The sequence below is a fragment of the Typopeltis vanoorti genome, chromosome 2 (assembly GCF_054136105.1).
Source record: "Typopeltis vanoorti isolate ZY-2024b chromosome 2, IOZ_Tvanoo_1.0, whole genome shotgun sequence".
NCBI lineage: Eukaryota > Metazoa > Arthropoda > Arachnida > Uropygi > Thelyphonidae > Typopeltis > Typopeltis vanoorti.
The window spans coordinates 142,357,424-142,378,639 of NC_143550.1; the positions used below are offsets into that span (position 1 = coordinate 142,357,424).

Consider the following 21,216-nt stretch of genomic DNA (forward strand, 5'->3'; position numbering starts at 1 on the left):
TGCACTTGAGGCATCAAAAATAGAAAAAAAAAAAAAAAAAACTCACACAAGAAATTCATGAACAACTTTAACCTTTCCTTTACACAGTGATCAGCATTCATTTTAGATAAATTATGGACTCTACAACCATGTTATAAATTTCCTGACGTTTCAACCTTCATATCAAGGTCATCATCTGGAGTATACACATATATATATACAGAGACAAGCTGAATTACATTTCACACAGTATGCTAAAGAGACAATGATTTGATCAACAGTTATTCTATTGGCATGACCCCTAGTGAAAATAGAATAAAATAAAAAATAAATAAATAAATAAATTAAAAAAAATTAATTAATTAAAAAACTACATCAAAGCTATATTCTATTTAAGATAACATCAGAGAAACATTCTTTCATATAGATAGTTTTCTTACAGTAACAATGATGTCCTAATTTAACATGACTATTGTTATATTAGATTTAAGATTCCGGATTACCTACGGTCTTATTTATAGTTAACTCTTAGAGAGAAAGGTTAAGTGGGTAGAATATGTGACTTCCATATTCTTGGATTTTTAAACTATCGTTATTGTTAAGATTAGAGTGGTTGATAAGAATCTCACAGGTTTCTTTAAATTTATGTTCATACCATGTTTTGGTGTGGTGTAAACAACAGGTGCTTTTCCAGTTCAATTCTATGTAAAGTGTTCAGGGCATGATCAGAAAGACCAGCTTCACCATAGTTATTATATTTAATGTGTCGTTTGTGTTCCTTTTTTCTGAAAGGGTTCCTTTTTTCTGTTTCTCCTAGATAGGGTAGATTACAGGTGCAATAAATAAGGTATACTCCAGGGTGGGCTAACAGAGGAAGTGGGTCTTTGGATGAGTTGAGTAAACGCTTACATTTTGCAGGTTTAAGATGGCTTTAAGGTTGTATTTCTGTAGTATTCTGTTTATTTTATCTGATGTCCCTTTAATGTATGGAATGGTTACAGTTTTTATTGTAGTCTAGTTTATCTTTGTTTTTAAGAGAGGTCTTGCAGAGAATTTTGTTGATAGTATTTAGGAAAGTATTGCTGATAACTTTAAATTCATCTTTAAGTGCCTGTTCATTGCAGCAAATCTTCGAAGCCCTGTTTTTAGAGTATTAATGACACCTAGTTTTTGTGTTGGGTGGTGGTGGTAGGAGTTTATGTGTATATATTGGTCAGTAAGTGTCGTTTTCCGGTAAACAGTGAAGGAAAGACTGCCAGAAGGAAGACATGTGACAGGCGTATCTAGAAACGGAAGTGTGTTCTGCTTTTCAATCTCAATTATGAACTGTATGCATTTGTGTTGTTTGTTTAGGTGGCTGAGGAAAGTGTCTAATGTCTGGTGGCTATGGGGCCAGATAGCGAAAACATCGTCAACGCATCTAAGCCAGACTTTGGATTTTAAAGGAAAGGAATAAACTTTCGGGAGGGAATTTGTCCTGGAAAAGAAGGTTGTGTCATTGATTGGGACATTCGTGAAGAGGGCAGAGATGTCAAAACTGACTAATAAATCATCTTTTTCTAAAGTAATGTCTTTAATTATGTTTATAAAGTGTTGTGTGTTTTTAATATAGGAGGGGGAATGAACAACCAACTCCTTGAGTGTTGATGCTGATTTCTTGGGTGATGATAATTAGGACTGTCTATACCTTCGACTATTGGCTGGAGTTGTGTTTTGTTTGTGAATCTTTGGTAGACCGTAAATTATTGGAGAACGACCGTTGTGCTGAAATAATTTTTTGACTGTATCTCCAGGCCTGTGTAGTGACTGATTTAAGTAGCTTCTCTGTTTTCTTTTTTTATTTTATTAGTTGGGTCGTAGTTTACAAGTTGATAGGTACTGTTGTCCGAGACTATCAGATTCATTTTTTCTAAATATGTGGTTCGATTTAGAATAACTGTGGCACTGTCTTTATTGGCTCTAGTAATTATGATGTCTGGATTTGATTTCAGTGCTTTCACCGTTGTTAATTCATGTTTCATTAAGTTGCTCGATATTGTTTTCTTATAATTTACGTTTAAAATGTTAGCAGTTTCTAAACGTATTTTATCTGCTGTGGTAGTTGGGATGAATCTGAAGCCTCTTTCAATATCATAAATAAAATCCAGTTTGTTAATTGATCTGAGTGCCACGGCAAAGTTTAAATCTTTGCTGAGTAGCGAGAGTTCATCTTTGTTTAAGGCATGGTTGGATAGGTTGACTACCTGACTATTACCTGAAGGCAATTGGTGGCTCCTGTTGTTCCTTGCTTCTGGTTGGTTGTTGTTATCACTGGCTTGTGGTTGGTTGTTTTCGTTCACTACGGAGACATTCAAATATGTCCGTTGATTTTTCTGAATATTGTCAATCTTTTAATCTAAGAAATTTGGATATGAGATTTTTTTTCTTTATTTGAAGGATATGGTTCGCTGAGTTGTCCGTAATTCTCTCAAGGATAACCCAAATATCTGTTTAAAGTAACTTGAAAGTTCAGATTTTAAATTTTGTACCTAGTTTTGAGTAAAAGCCAAGTTTTTTCTAGTAGCATGGATCTGTTCTCTGAGTAAGGCTTTCTCCATACGGTGGTATATTCTAACTAACAACTTTAAATTTGAAAAATAAGAACTGTACACTGCATTGGATACTCCATGTATACTCCAACTGTACACTCCATGTAAATACTGAAGGTAATGAAAGAGCAGACAGATTAGTCAAAGATACTTACCTCAAGAATTACATCTACTATTACTAACTGATGCTAACTCTGTCGCCAAAATAAGATTGGTAAAACAAACTATCAAGAAGAAGAATGAAATCAGTGAAATCAATGATAATAGAGAGATAACCACAATCATCACCAGACTAAGGATGGAACATTTTAAATGCATGAAAATTCAGCCAGACGGTAGTAGGAGCTATGAAACATGCAAGAACTGTCCAGGAGTTGAACTAACACCTGCCCAAATCTATTCTTCTCCAGAAATTACTGCTACTGCTCTACAAAAAATTGACAATAACCCTAGAGAAAAACTCCACTCTATCAAAGTTGAACAGATCCATGGTCATATCTAGAAGCTCTTCAATGGACTCGATAAGAACACATCACAACTAGAATCTAAAACAAAATATCTGTGTGGGGGTTCTAAAAATAATCAAAAGTAAATTGTTTCTGGAATATCCTATACTTTTTCCATTAACATTTGTTTACCAGAAAAACTAAAACAAACAAATTATGATGATCCCACCAACTCAGGGTCAAAAATTCAAAACTTATGGCACATTTTGTGTTCTGTAGGTTGCCTAATTATGTTGGAGGTTTAATGGATTTTTTACAACACTCAAAAAGAATTAAAATAGAATTTAATACTTCCTATATTTCGTCCTAGTCACTAGGACATCTACGGAGATTACAAAGACAATTAATGTAACATGCACACAAAAACTTACAATACTAAGCCCAACCACGTGGGTGACACTAAAGTCCTATCTAGGTGGAGCGCCCTCTAAGGGCGGTAGTAGGTGGCCTGGAATGTAAGGTGGGACCTCTGGTGATGAGTGTTTCCCAAATCTTCGGAAGCTTAATGCAACCGTATTTGTTAAGATTTGGTTGGTTTCTGAGAGCTTCTGCTGCTTCTAAGAAAAGTCTCTCTTTCTTGAATTTGCTGTGGTGGAGCATGGTGGTTTTCTTCCATGATACTCTGTGGGTGGTGTCCAAAACATGGTCAGCCAAGCCTGAATGGCCATAGTTGTGTTTAACGATGTACAACTTGTGTTCCTCCAGGCGGATGGATGCTGATCTGCCTGTCTGTCCAAAGTACGCAAGCTTACAGGAACAGGGTACTTTTTAAACTCCAGGCAGAGAGAGAGAGAGGAGGGAGCTGATCTTTCGTAGAACGGATAAGGGTAGCAAGTTTGCAGTAGGGCTTATATGCTGTGTGTAGGTTATACTTTTTTAGTATCTTGGCTATTTTTTCCGAAGTGCCATGGATGTAGGGTATGGTGATGGCATTTTTAAAATCTTGTTGACGAGAGGGACGGGGAATGGGGGAGGAATTGATTATTTTTTTGATACTGTGTTTGCTGTAGCCATTGGAGAGGAAAGTTCTGTGTATGTGGTTAAGCTCAGTAGTGAGGGCAGTTCCACTGGAATAAAGATTGTGGGCTCTCTTGGTAAGGGTTTTAATGATGCCATATTGTTGTGAGGGGTGGTGGTGGGAGAGTTTGTGAATGTATCTGCCTGTGTGTGTAGGTTTTCTGTATACAGTGAAGGCAAGTGTATCATTGGGCAGGCGCGTGACTAAGGTGTCTAGGAAGGGTAAACAATTGTTCTTTTCCTTTTCCATAGTAGACTGGATTCTTGGATGTAGGCTATTGAGATGACCGAGGAAGGAGTCTAACGTGTCTGAGCCATGAGGCCAAATAGAGATCACATCATCTACATATCTTAGCCAGATAGAAGGTTTGAGTGGGGCTGAGTCTATGGCTCGTTTTTCGAAATCTTCCATATAGAAATTGGCAAGGGGGGTGAGAGGGGGGAACCCATGGCGGTTCCCTCTATCTGCTTGTAGATTTTGTTATTCCAAGAGAAATACCCAGAGTTAATGGCAAAGGAAAAGAGATCTAAGATGTCAGAGGGGAAAACGTTTTCTAAGAGAGATAAAGTGTCAGTTAAGGGAATATTGGTAAACAAAGAGGAGATATCAATGCTTACTAATATGTCTGTATTATTCAAGGTTAAATTTTCTGTGAGGGCTTTAAAGTGGGTTGAGTTTTTTATATAGGAAGCTGAATTTCCGGTGAGGGGGGACAGAGAGTTGGCCAGCTGTTTAGACAGTCTGTAACAAGGTGCATTGGTGGCATCTACTATAGGTCTGAGTGGGGAATTGGGTTTGTGGATTTTTGGTAAACCATATTTTCGGGGGGGGGGGGGGGACAGGAGCGGAAAGGTTTAAGTTTTTTCGTGACATCAGGGGGCCAGGAGGTTACTTTTTTAAGTAAGATTTTTAATTTCTTAACTTGTGTTTTTGTGGGGTCGTGTTCTAGCGGGATGTAGGTAGCGCGATCGCAGAGGATAATGTTCATTTTACGATTGTATTCGCTGGTATTAAGAACAACTGTGGCATTACCCTTAGTTGTTCTTAATACCAGCGAATACAATCGTAAAATGAACATTATCCTCCGCGATCGCGCTACCTACATCCCGCTAGAACACGACCCCACAAAAACACAAGTTAAGAAATTAAAAATCTTACTTAAAAAAGTAACCTCCTGGCCCCCTGACGTCACGAAAAAACTTAAACCTTTCTGCTCCCATCCCCCCCTAATATACGGTTTACCAAAAATCCACAACCCAATTCCCCACTCAGACCTATAGTAGATGCCACCAATGCACCTTGTTACAGACTGTCTAAACATCTGGTCAACTCTCTGTCCCCCCTCACTGGAAATTCAGCTTCCTATATAAAAAACTCGACCCACTTTAAAGCCCTCACAGAAAATTTAATCTTGAATAATACAGACATATTAGTAAGCTTTGATATCTCCTCTTTGTTTACCAATATTCCCTTAACTTTATCTCTCTTAGAAAACATTTTCCCATTTGACATCTTAGATCTCTTTTCCTTTGCCATCAACTCTGGGTATTTCTCTTGGAATAACAAAATCTACAAGCAGATAGAGGGAACCGCCATGGGTTCCCCCCTTTCACCCCCCCCCTTGCCAATTTCTATATGGAAGATTTCGAAAAACGAGCCATAGACTCAGCCCCACTCAAACCTTCTATCTGGCTAAGATATGTAGATGATGTGATCTCTATTTGGCCTCATGGCCCAGACACGTTAGACTCCTTCCTCGGTCATCTCAATAGCCTACATCCAAGAATCCAGTTTACTATGGAAAAGGAAAAGAACAATTGTTTACCCTTCCTAGACACCTTAGTCACACGCCTGCCTAATGATACACTTGCCTTCACTGTATACAGAAAACCTACACACACAGGCAGATACATTCACAAACTCTCCCACCACCACCCCTCACAACAATATGGCATCATTAAAACCCTTACCAAGAGAGCCCACAATCTTTATTCCAGTGGAACTGCCCTCACTACTGAGCTTAACCACATACACAGAACTTTCCTCTCCAATGGTTACAGCGAACACAGTATCAAAAAAATAATCAATTCCTCCCCCATTCCCCGTCCCTCTCGTCAACAAGATTTTAAAAATGCCATCACCATACCCTACATCCGTTGCACTTCGGAAAAAATAGCCAAGATACTAAAAAAGTATAACCTACACACAGCATATAAGCCCTACCACAAACTTGCTACACTTATCCGTTCTACGAAAGATCAGCTCCCTCCTCTCTCTCTCTCTGCCTGGAGTTTAAAAAGTACCCTGTTCCTGTAAGCTTGTGTACTTTGGACAGACAGGCAGATCAGCATCCATCCGCCTGGAGGAACACAAGTCATACATCGTTAAACACAACTATGGCCATTCAGGCTTGGCTGACCATGTTTTGGACACCACCCACAGAGTATCATGGAAGAAAACCACCATGCTCCACCACAGCAAATTCAAGAAAGAGAGACTTTTCTTAGAAGCAGCAGAAGCTCTCAGAAACCAACCAAATCTTAACAAATACGGTTGCATTAAGCTTCCGAAGATTTGGGAAACACTCATCACCAGAGGTCCCACCTTACATTCCAGGCCACCTACTACCGCCCTTAGGGGGCGCTCCACCTAGATAGGACTTTAGTGTCACCCACGTGGTTGGGCTTAGTATTGTAAGTTTTTGTGTGCATGTTACATTAATTGTCTTTGTAATCCCCGTAGATGTCCTAGTGACTAGGACGAAATATAGGAAGTATTAAATTCTATTTTAATTCTTTTTGAGTGTTGTAAAAAATCCATTAAACCTCCAACATAATGTCCTCACAGCACTTAAGCCTCTACACAAGTAGGTTGCCTAAGTATGTAGAGAAGCCAGAGATATTTTCACCCCACTTCAAGCTTCTAAAGAGCAAGGCAGTATCACAATGGATAACAAATATCATCTATTGTCTAAAGATTCTAGCAAATAATCATGCTACATTATCCCCTAAATGGTATTTATTCAAGAATGTATTACTGCGTCACTGAAGTATTTATCATATTTTATGTAGGCAAGACCATAACGTAGCCTATCTACATTCAGAAATTATATCATCAATTTCCAGATATGTGCCCTCCAGGGGTATTCAGGCTATTATGACAGCACTAGGTGATTAAATTTACATTATTATTAATCTCTTATCAACAATTTTCCTCCAAATCAATCTATTGGAGGAGCTGTACTAGAGGAAGTAGGGGAGACAAGAGATCTGGGGGGTGACGATCGATAGAAAACTGAAATTCAGGGGGCATATTGCAAAGGTGGTGAAGGTAACCCAGAGGATTGTTCTGAAATTTTGTCCCTAAGATTTGAAGGGGATAAATTAACTGTGGAAAGGGTGGAGAGGTGGATAACAAAGATGGTTTCAGGACTGTACAATGTTAATTATGAGGATCAGTTGGGAAATGTGGACTGCAGAGTTTGGTGAATAGAAGAAGGAGGGACAGGTGATATGATTGACACTTTTAAATTGTTGAGAGGCAGTCACAGTGTTGGCACTGGGGAGCTCTTTCACTTGGTGGAGCAGCAGGAAGGAGTGATGACAAGGGGCATTGCTGGAAAATACGAAAGGAAGCTGTAAGAGTGTGAGGTGTGGTTTCTTTGCATGGATGGGGCTGTGGAATGCATTACCTGATAGAGTGGTGAGAGCAAGAACGGTCAATGAGTTCAAGAAGTGGTGCGATGGAATTTGTGTTTCCTAGGAAGGACCTCCCACGATGAGTCTCTTGACTCCATGGAGGCCTGAATAATAATAATAATAACTTGTGAGCACTCCAATATTGTGTCATATCTAACATTTCATGCTTCTAAGGCACTACTAACTGAATCAATTCATCATCTTGGCATCAAATACCTATTTTGCTAACCTTTCTTCACCCATCCTATTTAAGTGGTCATACCATGTGTGTGTGTGTGTGTTAGCTCTCCTCACACATTCTTGAATGCTAAAAATGTCAAGTTCCTTTCTAAGATCTGCATTTTCAATATGATCCTGTCATTGATGCTGTCAGTTCACTCCTCTAATTTTTCTCAGAACCCTCATATCTGTGGACTTTAGTCTTTGAGCTTTATTTTTAACCCAACTTTCAGATCCATAACTTAAAACTGGTTTAAATTTTTTCTTGTACACTGCAAGTTTGGTGTTTTGGTTAATTTCTCTCTTATTTCACATAAATTTATTCAGCTTGCTACTCATCACATCAGCTTTGCTTATTCTGTTATCTATTTCCACATTTAACCTGCCATCTTCACTAAAAAACTGTGCCGGGATAGCTGAAATATTTTAGTTATTCTATAGGATCTCCATTCAGCATGCAGCTGAAGTTTACTATGTTCCTGCCAATTTTCATACTTTTGGTCTTTTCATGCCAAAGTTGTTACAACTATTATTCAGTTTAGTTAGATAATCCTGGATACTTGCACTAGATGTGTTTGGGAGTACAACATCATTTGCATAAAGCACTAAGCTAAGTTTGACATCTCCAATTCCAATATTAGGCCTAATGTCCCTTTCTTTCATAATGTGATCCATACAGATGATGAATAAGAGTGGGTACATCCCTGTCTTTCCCCTGATTTTACATGAAACCATCTTCCTGTATTTCCTTCAATTCTAACTGCTAACTTACAATTGAAATACAGATATTGCACTGTATAATGTTCCATCTGCCCCATATAACTGCAGTATTTTGAAAAGCTTTTCCCTGGGCACCTTGTCAGATACTTTTTCCAGATCTACAAAACTTAAGTAGAAATCCTTGTCATACTATCATGATTACTCCATAAAGTGAAAATCTGATCATGACAGCCTGTATTTGGCCTGAATCCAGCTTTTTCTTCTACACAATTTTTCTCAGCCTTTTTTCAAGTATGCTTGCATAAATCTTACCTGAAACACTTTGATAAATTCTTCTGTAATTCTCACATTCGGCTTTATTCCCTTTTTTAAAGATGGGTACTATGAGAGCTCTACTCCAATCATTCGATCTTCTCCAAGAATACTTCGTTCTTCTTACCAGGTCTTCTGAATTATGGAATGGAGCTACTGCAAAACTTTTATACCTCCATATTTGAGGATTTTTGGTCAAATATCATCTACTGTAGCTGCCTTTCCACATTTCAAGTTTTTGATAGCTTTTCTATCTCAAGTATTGATATGTATTCCTGTTTGGATTTCTCTTGAAAATTTTCTACTATAGTTCTGTTGCTGCTTGTTTCATTTAACAGTCTTTCAAAGGAATTACTCTAGACTCTAGGATATACTTATTTTCCATTTTCATGTTACCTTTATTATCTTTGATCCCTTTTATAAAGTGCTTTCCTCCATTTCTAAGCTTTTACAATAGCCTCCAGAAAATTTTGCTACCTTCCTGATATTCATCTTCTACATTCTTCCAATGTGGTAGAGACTACATTGGGAAGGACTGCGTTTTTAGCTTCTTGTGTCCATGATGTTATTTTTTTCTATTCTTGCAAGAGACTTCACCAAATCCCTCACTAGCTGAATCAATCAATGTTTTGTTCAGAGTTTGCTACTGAGATCCCAAAGTTTGGTTCTTGTTTTCAAATTTCATTTTTAATTGAATAATGTTTGTCTAGTTGAGTCTAGAGTTCACCTGAGAAAGCTGATGAACTTTAATTCTTTTTAAAACTTTTTTTACACGCCATTCATTTCAATGTGATATTCGCTGTTATCCTACTTAAAACTAAGTGATGGTCCTTCCAATTTCAAATCCTCTGTACACTCTTGTATCTTGAACTCAGCAAGAAGATATCACCATCAATAAAATAGAATCAATGAGGCTTTTCTTATTTCTTGTGTCTTCTCTCCATGTGAAATTGTGTACATCTTTATTTGAAACATGGTATTAGTAATGACTAATCCATATCCTGAGCAGAAATCCAGAAGATACTTTCCATTATTAATTAGCCTTGCCCCTCTACTCCAAATTTTCCCAAATCATTTCTATATGCCTTGTGGGATTCACTTACTACTCTGCTGTTTAGATCTCTAACAAGCACTATTTTTTCCATTTTTTTTTTAAATGTCAGCTGCCTGTCTAGTGACTTGAAAAATTCTTCTACTTCTTTCTTAGGAGATCCTTCTGTGAGACCATAGGCACAAATAAGTTGCACTGTCCATTTTTGCATTTTGAAGTTTGCCTAAATAACTCTATGTGAAACTACCTTCCAATCAAGAAGTTATCTTCATGTTTGGTGTTGAATGTTATCACCTTCCTTTCCTTGATCATTATTGCCCTAACATAACATCCTATACTCATTATTATTATTATGTGACACCTGCAAGGAGTCCAAAGACTCATCAAGGGAGGGCATTTACTCCACAGCTGTCTGTTTCCATCGCTCAATCCACCAACTTCAGTGAAGTGTAACTACCATCATCATCTACTGGCAACCACACAGACAATCACAAACATCCATGCCACAGTGGGATTTGAACCCACAGCTTTTTGGCTGGAGAGCAGATATGCTAACCACTCAGCTAACCAGGCCAAGAAGCTGTTTTTGTCTTCTTTGTTTAAAGGGAATAACAACTTCCTTATCTCTACTTGTTAAGGTGTTCTTCAATAGCCAAGTAATCTTATGGGCTACCTTAGCAATATGTCCCCTAAACTTTAACTCTCTGTCTACTACTACCACTAAATCTCTAGCTTCATCTATTTCGTGCAGTACACCATCAATGTGGTACACAGCTTGTAATCTGTTTATCCAAAAATGCATAACATGGTGGTAGTGAAGATAAGGATATTCAGGAATCTGGAATATAATTACTCTGAAAAATTATTAAATGAGATAAGCAGATGGAAAAGTGTTAAGAAATATCCAGGATGAATCCATTGATGAATACATTTCAAAACTGGAAGCATAAAAGTTATCAGACATCTGAAATGTGGAAACACAGACTGAATAGATGATATCTAGCCACCTAGATTTCAGTCTAGTAGTACACTAGAAGACCAAAATGTAAGATCTGACAATACAGAGATATAATGAATAACAGATTAATTGGATGACAGAAGTATTGAAAATATCAACTGCATTGTGAATGGAGAACCTAGAGAACAAGTAAAACATTTCAGCTACTTAGGCACGATTTTTAGTGAAGATGGTAAATTACATATGGAAATAGACAACAAGATCAACAAAGCTGGTACGGTAGGAAATGAATAAATTTATATGGAATAAGAGAGAAATTAGTCAAACCACTAAATTAGCTGTGTACAAGACAGTGTTCAAACCAGTTTTAACTTATGGATCTGAGAGCTAGGTTAGAAGTAAAACACTTGATCAAAGACTAGAGACTGCATATACGATTCCTGAGAAAGATTAGAGGCATGAACAGATGGCATCAATGGCAATATCATATTAAAAATGAGGATATTAGGAAAGAATGTATTAGCAGAGCTAATCTCAGATGGTATGGTCACTTAAACAGAATGGAAGAAGAAAGATTAGCAAAACAAGTGTTCTCACCCAGGTTGACAGGAAAAATACCCAGAGGAATACCAAGATATAGGTGGATTGATACTGTAAAAAGTGCCTTAGATGATAGAACTATAAGATCTGATAATGTTGGAGATTGACAGATAACAGATTAATTTGGAGGAAAATTGTAGATGGGAAGTTAGTAATGATGTACATTTTTCATGTAGTACTATCATATCCTGTACACCCCTTGAGGGTAAATGTCAGGAATTTGATGATAATGATGATGATGATGACAACTGTTGATAGAAAGATAGCAATAATGCAAACATTATAATTATTATGTGACACCTTCAAGGAGTCCAAGAACTCATTGTGGAAGGCACACCATACCACTAAACCACTGCATACATACCATATGATACACCACCCACTAATAGTATTCTTGTCTGCTAAGTGCATGTGTTCTCTGACCAAGTTGCATATATTATTATTATTATTATTATTATTATTACATTACTCCACCAGGGAGTCCAAAGACTCATCGAGGGAGGACACCTACTCTCTACGACTCTCTGTCTCCACCACATTCACCAACTTTCATCATCTATACCAATGCCATCTACTGCCGACCACCACCATTAGTATTTTCACAGACAATCACAAACATCCATGCCAACAGTGAGATTCGAACCCACAGCTTTTTTGGCTGGAGAGTGGATACCCTAACCACTCGGCCAACCATGCCGACAATGTTAATATATATGTAGAATATATGCAGAATGACCAAACCTGAGTTTCCAGGAGAAACTTAGGTTATTATCTCCATATCAGATCAGATACTTCACATTCAACTGAAAAAAAAAAAAATATATATATATATAAAGCCATACTGAGAATTAAACTCCAGTGTTTGCTAATCAAATGGTGCAATATCTAGTCATTCTTCCAACTGCAACTAGGAACTTCAAGAGGGTAATACTATCATAGTATTCTGCATACCTTTTGAGGGACATATCGGGAAATGAAAATGTTATTCTCTGGAGTAGATTGATTTTTCCATTTCTATCAATATGAATGAATATTCATATTGATTTTTCCTTTTTTTAACCATTGTGGACACTTGTTAGAATGGAAATCTATTGCAGAGAGATCAATAATTGGTTAGAATAAATAGCATTAAATGACTATGATCTAATGTATTCTGGAAAAATTGCAATTCTATAGTACTAAAAGCAGGCAGATGAATCTCTGGAATAAATATAATCTTAAATGGTTAATATGTTGTATAAGCATAAAATATGCATTTGTCTAATGAACTGTTACACCTATCTAGTAAACAATCTAAAAACAAACCTATTCCACATCTCCTTCCAGCATAGCCATAGGGACATGAACAGATGTTTTTGCCAATACATTTTCCACCATTTAAACAAGGAGGATTGCAAACAGCTGAAAACAAATGAAAAAAATAAATCATTAGCAAGTCTTACTCTTATGGATTTATTAATTATAATAGTTTAGTAGAACTATTATAATTAGCATTAACAGTAGACATTGCAGTTTTTAAGACAATAATATGCAGTTAGGATTTAAGAATATGAAAGGCAACAGTGTTCAAATCATCAGTAGCCATGAATTCATTTATTATTATTATTTTAATCTAAGACCTCCAGGGAGTCAAGGACTCATTGAAAGAGGCTATAAATCAGCTGTCATATCTTCTCTTGAATTCATTCACACTAGATGCACTCATTACCCTAAAGGCAAACAATTTCACTCACTCACTCACTGCACTACACTGTTCTTAACCCTTCCTTGACTGCAAACAAACTTAACTTCCATGGATACCCTCATGTTCTCTCCCCACCTTCCATATAAGGAAACATTTCATCGGATGATATCCTATAACACCCATTCAAAAATTTGTAGACCTCTGTCATATCACCCCTCTTTTTCCTGTTAACCAGAGTCTGGTTAACATACAATCTGTTCTCATAATCTAAATCCCATAATCCCATATAATCTTTGTAACTCTTCTTTGCACCCTTTCCAGGTTCTTTATCCTCTTGGAACCTAGAGACCAAATTTGTGCACAATAATCCAGGTGCAGTCTTATTAAGGCCTTATAAAGAGGCAAAATGACTTCCTTATCCTTACATGTTAAGGTTCACTTCAACATCACAATTATCCTCTGAGTTGTATTTGCAACTTTTGCTATATGACCTTTGAACTTCAAATTCCTATCCACAATTACACCAAGATCCCTAGCCTCATCAGTTTCTTATAGCATAATACCACTAATATAATATGCTGCTGGAACATCATGCCAAAGTACATAACTTTACACTTACTAGCATTAAACTGATAGCCATTTTTGTTTGCTCAAACTTCCAGCCTATTCAAATCATTTTGCAAGTGTCAGATATCAGTAGCTTCCCTGATTGCCCTACATATTTTCACATCATTGGCAAACAATTACACATCAATTAGTTCAGCATGTAACCTGTTCTGTTGGGAACATCAATATAATTAGATACTTCCCAAGAAAGCATAGCATGATCACTGTCACTAACTGGTGGTAAAATAATCATGTTCTTAATATAGACCTCTTCTCACGCTATGAACAAATCCAACACTCTTTGACCAAGTTCCTTCTTTCACATGCTGCTTGAGAAAGTTGTCTCACAACAATTCAGTAAATTCCTCTTCATTCTTATCATGAGATTTCTCTTATACCCAGTCAATGTTTGGAGAATTAAAGTCACTTACAATGATCACTCGTTTAGTACCCATAATTCTAAATTGGCGATGCATTTCTTTGTTCCCTGCAATCGAGCCACCAAGTCTGTAGCAACATCCAACCATATATTTCATTTTGTTAGTCTCCACTTCACACCAAATAGTCTCAAACTGGGACATTGTTACCATTGTTGTTTTCTCGCATTTCTACCCTAACTGGATTTAAGTCATCTGATATTATTCGTAGTACTCCCCCCCCCCCCTCCTCTCTCATCTCTTCTGTCCTTCCTAGAAATAGTATATCCATTACACTCAATCCCAGTTACCATATCTGATTCTGATAGCCAGGTTTCACTAATGCCAAAAATCTTATGCCACATCGTATTCAATAAAGCAACAAACTCAACCCCTTGGTTTTTAATGCTCCTGGAATTTGTGTATACTGTAGATATAACAAATTACCACCTAGCCTATTCTTATAATTAGATATGTAATAGGTCTTGTTGTAGAACTTTCTCTTTTCCCTCAATAGACACATTCAAAAGGTCTGAACCCAAAGCATATTTTTCCATGCTTTCACAAGATACATAACCATGTTCTGACCCATTCATATCTATCATGTTTGCATACAATAGCTGAATTTTCACACACATTTTCCCCATTCCTTCCTTCCTTGATGATCTAGTTTCCCTGACTCTCTGCATTAAGTCTCATACAAATAAGTAATTTTGTCTGATGCCAAATGAATTCAAGTTCAGGCCATCCATCTTATACAAGTCTTTTCTGCCATCAAGTACATTCCACAATCTAAAAACTTGCACACATTTCTTTTATACAGACTGTGCATGGATTCATTTGCTATCATTGCCCTCCTTCTTAACTCAGTACTGTCATATCTGGGTAGCAAACCTACAATTTTTACTCTCTCTCTCTCTCTCTCTCTCTCTCATATTTCTTTCTCGCTTCTTCCAACAGACCTTTCGTATTCACTCTAATACTATATTTGCTGTTACTCAAATTATTAGTCTAACTACCATCTCTTTTACTTTTCTTTTCTGTTCTTCTATTACATTTGTCATACTTTAATTTTAGACCCCAGGGAAATTAGAAGTAGTGACTCCTTGGGCAAGCTCAAAATTTTAAGATTGAATCACCATATCATATCATCTCTTTTTTTTTTTTTTAGATTTTAATTGACTTACCTTGTTGTTATTAATATTATGATTACCAAGTTCAGTGTTTTCCTGCCTCTTCTTGTACTGATCCTTTTTCTTTTTCTGTCTAAGTTTTGTTAAATGTTTTTCCACTTTTTCTAATCTCTGGTTGACTTTTAATAATTTCATTTAATCAGGATATTTCCAGTGTCAGATTATTCTCAGATAAATTATCATCATCACTGCAACAATGCTTTTGCTCATTGGGACAAATGTTCTTCTCAGTAGTAACAACTTTAACTTGAGCTTTAGAGACATTGCCCTGTTGTGACGAGTTTTCATTGACATTCTTAAGAGTAGGAAAAACTAATAATATTTCTACAATTATGTTATTAAATGCTGTAGTACAATAAATACACTATAAACTACAATAATATACTAAAAATATACCAATAAATCTAAGAAAATCACCAATCTTTCAGGAGCTGCCTAACAGCATGTCTTTTCATCAGATAGCCTTGAATCCCCCAGCAATTTAATGCCTGGGGGATTCAAGCAATTTAATACTTACTGATTTTCAATAGTTAGTTAGGGCTGAAGAGAGTTCTCCTACTCTCTTGAAAAATGAAAGGCATTAGAGGATTCATTTTGTTTTATTTAGTTCTGTCATGCTGAAATGAATAAAATAAGCCATATTCTTTTCAAAGTCTATTGTCTGATTTATTTATTTTTATTTTTTTTTTGTACATTTGAGTCATGATTTTCTGTAATGGGCAGGGATATTTTGATATTCTGGGATATTCTATTTAACATTAACAGGGATATTCTATGTAACATTTGACCAGAACTTAAATCAAACTTGTGAAATTTTCAAACTACTAGAATAAAATCAAAATATTTGTTGTAGAGAGAGAGAGAATTCCTTTCAAATAAAGCAGCATGTTCACACTGGCTTTTTAATGCCATTATCTCACAGCACTGTATTAAAGCAAAGTAAACCAGAGGAATAGCCTGCACATACATATGAAAGCTGGCTGTGAATATCCAATAAACAGTCCCAAATAGAAGTGATTAGTATTATCAGGTAATGTTGGACAGCAACTAGTTTAGAAGTAATTTTGTTGCATTCATTCTAATCTGTTTGAAAATACACTTTACTTTGTTATTTATTATTAACTATCAGCATTCCTAGTTTAATATCTTTTAACACTGCGTGCTGATTCCTTGGTGAACTATGAATTGTAAAGATCATTCTCAGGTATTAATTATTATTATCTCTCTAGGTATTAATTATTATTATTATTATTGTTATTATTATTATCATCGTCAGATCTCAGTGGAGCTCAAAGACTCATCATGGCAGCTTCTGTCACTCACGCAGCTGATCAAGCCACATGCCTTAAATGCATTCATTATCTCCATATTCACCACACTCTGGCAATGCATTCCAATCACCTACCATTCTCTATGTAAAAAAAAAACCTACTTGTCACATCCTTCTTATATAGTTTCCAGAGAGAGAGAGAGAGCAAGCCTCTTGTCCTTCCCATTCTATAAAATACCTCATCCACATTAATCTGATAATAACACCGTACCAGCTCGTATGTATCAATCAAATCCTCGCCCTCCTCCTAATCCTTCAGTAGACATCTACTATGCAAATTGCACTGCATCAATCTACTCTTATACTCAACATTCCAGAGACCAAAAACTACCATAGTCCATTGTTTCTGCATCCTTTCTGGTATCTCTTCATACTTTGAAAACTGGGTGATCAATGTGCATAATAATCTATATAAGGCCTGATCAAAGCATTATACAAAAGATCTATAACATCCTTAATTCTACAAGTCAGTTTTTATGCATCACTGCCATAATCTTCTGTGCCCTGACAATTTTAGTAATGTGTCCTTAAAATTTTAGGCCCTTGTACATCACCACCCACAGATCCCTCATCTCTTTGACCTCTTCTAAGATATTTCCACCAATTATATACTCTGCATTTCATCTTTGGTTGCTGAATTTTAAAGCCATACACTTTACAACATTCAACTGGTAACTTCACTTACTTGCCTACTATTCACACAATATATTTAAATTCTTTTGCAAAACCACATCTGTTCAACTCCTCATAGGTTCTACCAACTTGGCATCATCTGCAAACAACTGCATATCACCATACCAGCCTTTCACAATATCATTAATATACAAGTTTAATAGCAACAGCCCAAAACAGACTTGGGGCATACTACTAGCAACTTTCATCTTCTGGGATTCCCCTTCCCTCCTATACACAATTGCTGATGCCCATCAGATAGCAAATCTGCAATTCAGCACACTTATATACTATCCACCCCACTCCAATCCATTGGAAATCTATCAAAGGCCTTTACAAAATCTAAATACAGTATATTGAGTATGCATCTCTACTATCCAATGCACTTGTCATCTGGTTATAACAAGTAAGAAAATTGCTAAAACATAAATTGCTAAAAATTCTTCCTTAAGCAAATATGCTGTCCATCAGAGAGAGAGAGAGAGAGAGAAAGAGAGAGAGAGAGAGAGGGTGCTGCTGTTGCCAACCAAATTCTGAATCTTGAATCTAATTAACCTCTCTAATACTTTAATCACAACTCCAGACAAACAGATTGGTCTCTAATTTAACACTTAGTCTTATTACTCTGTAATGAAGTTGATTTGTCATCTTTCCACTTCTTTGGAATTTGGCCCAATATAAATCTCACGTTATTAGTATTATTATTCAGGCCTCCATGGAGCCATTGTGGGAGGTCCTTTCTAAGAAACACAAGTCTATCAAGACTCATTGAGGGAGGTCCCTACTAGGAAACACAAAGTCCACCATATCACTCTTTAAATGCATTGACGAAAGCTATATACAAGTCATATGCAGATGTGCAGCATTGTGTATTTCAGATTAAGGTCAAACGTTTGAGAACTTATTGTAAACATGAACGGTAAATTCTTGAAGAACCACAACGTGGTACGTGTCTACTCATTCTAATTTTTATTACAACTGAAAACGTTGTGTCCATTTTATTTTAATTAAACAGTCATCACTCCCAATGCAAGGCTGGTTGTTAATTTTCTGGAATATTCTCTCAAAACATGTGCTGATATATATCATGAAGCCCAACAGACTTATTAACATTAAGTTTACTTATTTCCTACTCACTCACCATCAGTGCTGCCTACAATGCACCCATGTTGTGTAATATGCCACATTCAAAAGGATGAATTACATTTATATATTGCTCATTTAATGTCTCAACTGTATCCTCTGAAGTGGTTATCATTCTACCATCTTCACCAGTCAATATCATTCTACCACAATCATTCTTTCTTCTACTGGCCACATATTAAAAGAACTTCCTGGAATTTTTTTGACATCATTAACTAAAACTGTTACTTGTGCTGCACTTTTGCTACCTCACCAAGCAAGTCATGTTTCTTGCTTACTCTTTGTACTCCTCATGCAACTGATTATTACTGCTCATCTTATGCTGCCTTCTTCTTCTTCCAGACTGCATTCCTCACCTCTTCATTCATCTCCATTTCACACTGACCTTATTTAACCTCCTGTTTATCTTCTTTAGAAGATACATATAGAGTGGTACAGTGGTGTACTCGGGTTTTTAAAAGGCCTTTGATAGACTGCCACATCACAAGCCAGAAGATAAATTGAAAATGTGATTAGACAACAAACTAGTAAGTTGGATAATTGATTAGCTGTCAAATATGTATCAGTAGGGAACATTTTTGGAACAGATAACTGGAGATAGGCAGCTGTTAGCTGACAATGCAAAGTTGGGAAGAATTATGAGAAGTACAGTAGATGTTGCAGGTTTGCAGGAGGATCTTAGACTATGTGAGTGGGAAATGAGTGGAGCCATCAGTTCAATGTTACAAGGTGCAAGGTCTTGAAATTTGGTAGGAAAGGTTGGGATGCAGGGTATATAATTAATAGGGAAATTTTGAAAGAGGTGGACAAGATGAGAGATCTGGAGCAATGGTGGATAGAGACTTGAAGTTTATAGGTCACATTGCTAAAATTGTAAGAACATCCCAACAGATTATGGCAATAATGAGTAGGACATTGACATGCAGATGCAAAGAGGTTATGGTTCCTTGCCTAAGGCTTTGATCAAACCACATATGGACTACTTTGCACAGATTTTGTCACCTAGTTTTCAAGAGAAGATGTTTTGGAGAGTGTACAGAGAAGGTTTACTAAGTCAGTGTCAGGGCTATGGAATGTCAGATATGAGGAGAGATTGAGGAAATGTAACTTGCAGAGTTTTGTGAATGGAAGGAGAGGATATGATTGAGACATATAAGTTGGTGAGGATTTGTTATTAGATTAACGCAGAGAAGATTTTTCATAAAGTAGAGGGAGAGAAGGGTAGAACAATAGGCTCCTGGAAACTGTATAAGGAGGATGTGATCAGGGGCATGAGAAGCAGGCTCTTCACATGGAAAGCAACTGGTAAATTAAATGCATTACTTGAAAGTATGGTGAGTACAGAAACTGTGAATGGGTTTAAAGCACAGTTCGATGATATTTTTGGATGAGAGAGTATGGACCTCTCGTGATGAGTCCTTTGACTCCATGAAGATCAGACGTTAATAGTAATAATAATAATAATGCTGTGGTCAAGGTGTTGGAGAGATTGATAAGGAATAGAATACAGCATTGGGTCGATGGACATGGCATTCTTTATGAAGGTCAGCATGGATTTGTAAAGGGTAAGTCCTGTTTCAGTAATTTACTTGTATTTTATGACAAGGTGACAAGTATGTTAGATAAGGGAGAATCATATATAGTGATATTCTTAGACTTTTGCTAAAGTGTTTGATAGATTACCATATGATAAGTTGGTGTACAAGCAGCAGAGAATGGGAATAGAAAGTATATTGGTTAGATGAATCAGAGATTGGCTCTCTGAATGATACCAGCAGGTTGTGTATGATGGAGCAGTGTCTCAAAAAAGAAGAGTAACCAGTGGTGTGCCCCAGAGTTCTATTCTTGGGCCCCCTGCTGTTTAACTTGTTTGTAAATGATATATCATGTGGGCTGACTGGGGATCTTCAGTTATTTGCTGATGATGCAAAGTTGGGAAGAATTATAAGTATCACTGTTGATGCTGAATCCCTTCAGGAAGATTTAAATAGACTTTTTACTTGGACAAAAGAATGGGTTGTAGTTTTAATATCAATAAGTGAAGGTGTTGCATTTTGGAGTGCAGAAATATAAGGCTGTGTACTATATTGATGGTGCTATACTGCAGGAAGTGGATGAGATTAGAGATTTGGGAGTAATGGTTGACAGCAGACTGAAGTTTAGAGGGCATATTGCTAGCGTTGCAAAGGTTGCACATCGTAGTGCTGCTATGATAAGAAGTACTCTAACTTGCAAGGATAAGGAAGTAGTTGTGCCACTGCATAAGGCACTGGTCAGACCACACTTGGACTGTTGTGCTCAGATCTGGTTACCTGGTTTTCAATGTGATGTGGAGACATTGGAGAGGGTCCAGAGACGAGTGACTAACACAATATCAGGAGTTTGGAATGCTGGCTATGGAGAGAGGTTGAAGAGATGTGGATTGCAGAGTTTGGTGGATAGGAGGAAGAGATGATAGAGATGTTTAAGTTAATGAGAGGATTTTATCAGATTAATCCAGAGAGGATTATAAAAAGAGTAGAT

The 21,216-nt window shown here is 36.8% G+C and overlaps 1 protein-coding gene across 1 annotated transcript in view; it reads right to left on the minus strand.

The window, feature by feature from the left end:
• The window catches only part of LOC150109481 (von Willebrand factor D and EGF domain-containing protein-like), a 419,421-nt gene that overhangs the window by 67,895 nt on the left and 330,310 nt on the right, over positions 1-21,216 (minus strand). The window contains exon 26 of the mRNA XM_090402470.1: positions 12,955-13,050. Coding sequence (XP_090258596.1) covers positions 12,955-13,050 — 96 coding nt within the window. The remainder of the gene's footprint in view (positions 1-12,954; positions 13,051-21,216) is intronic.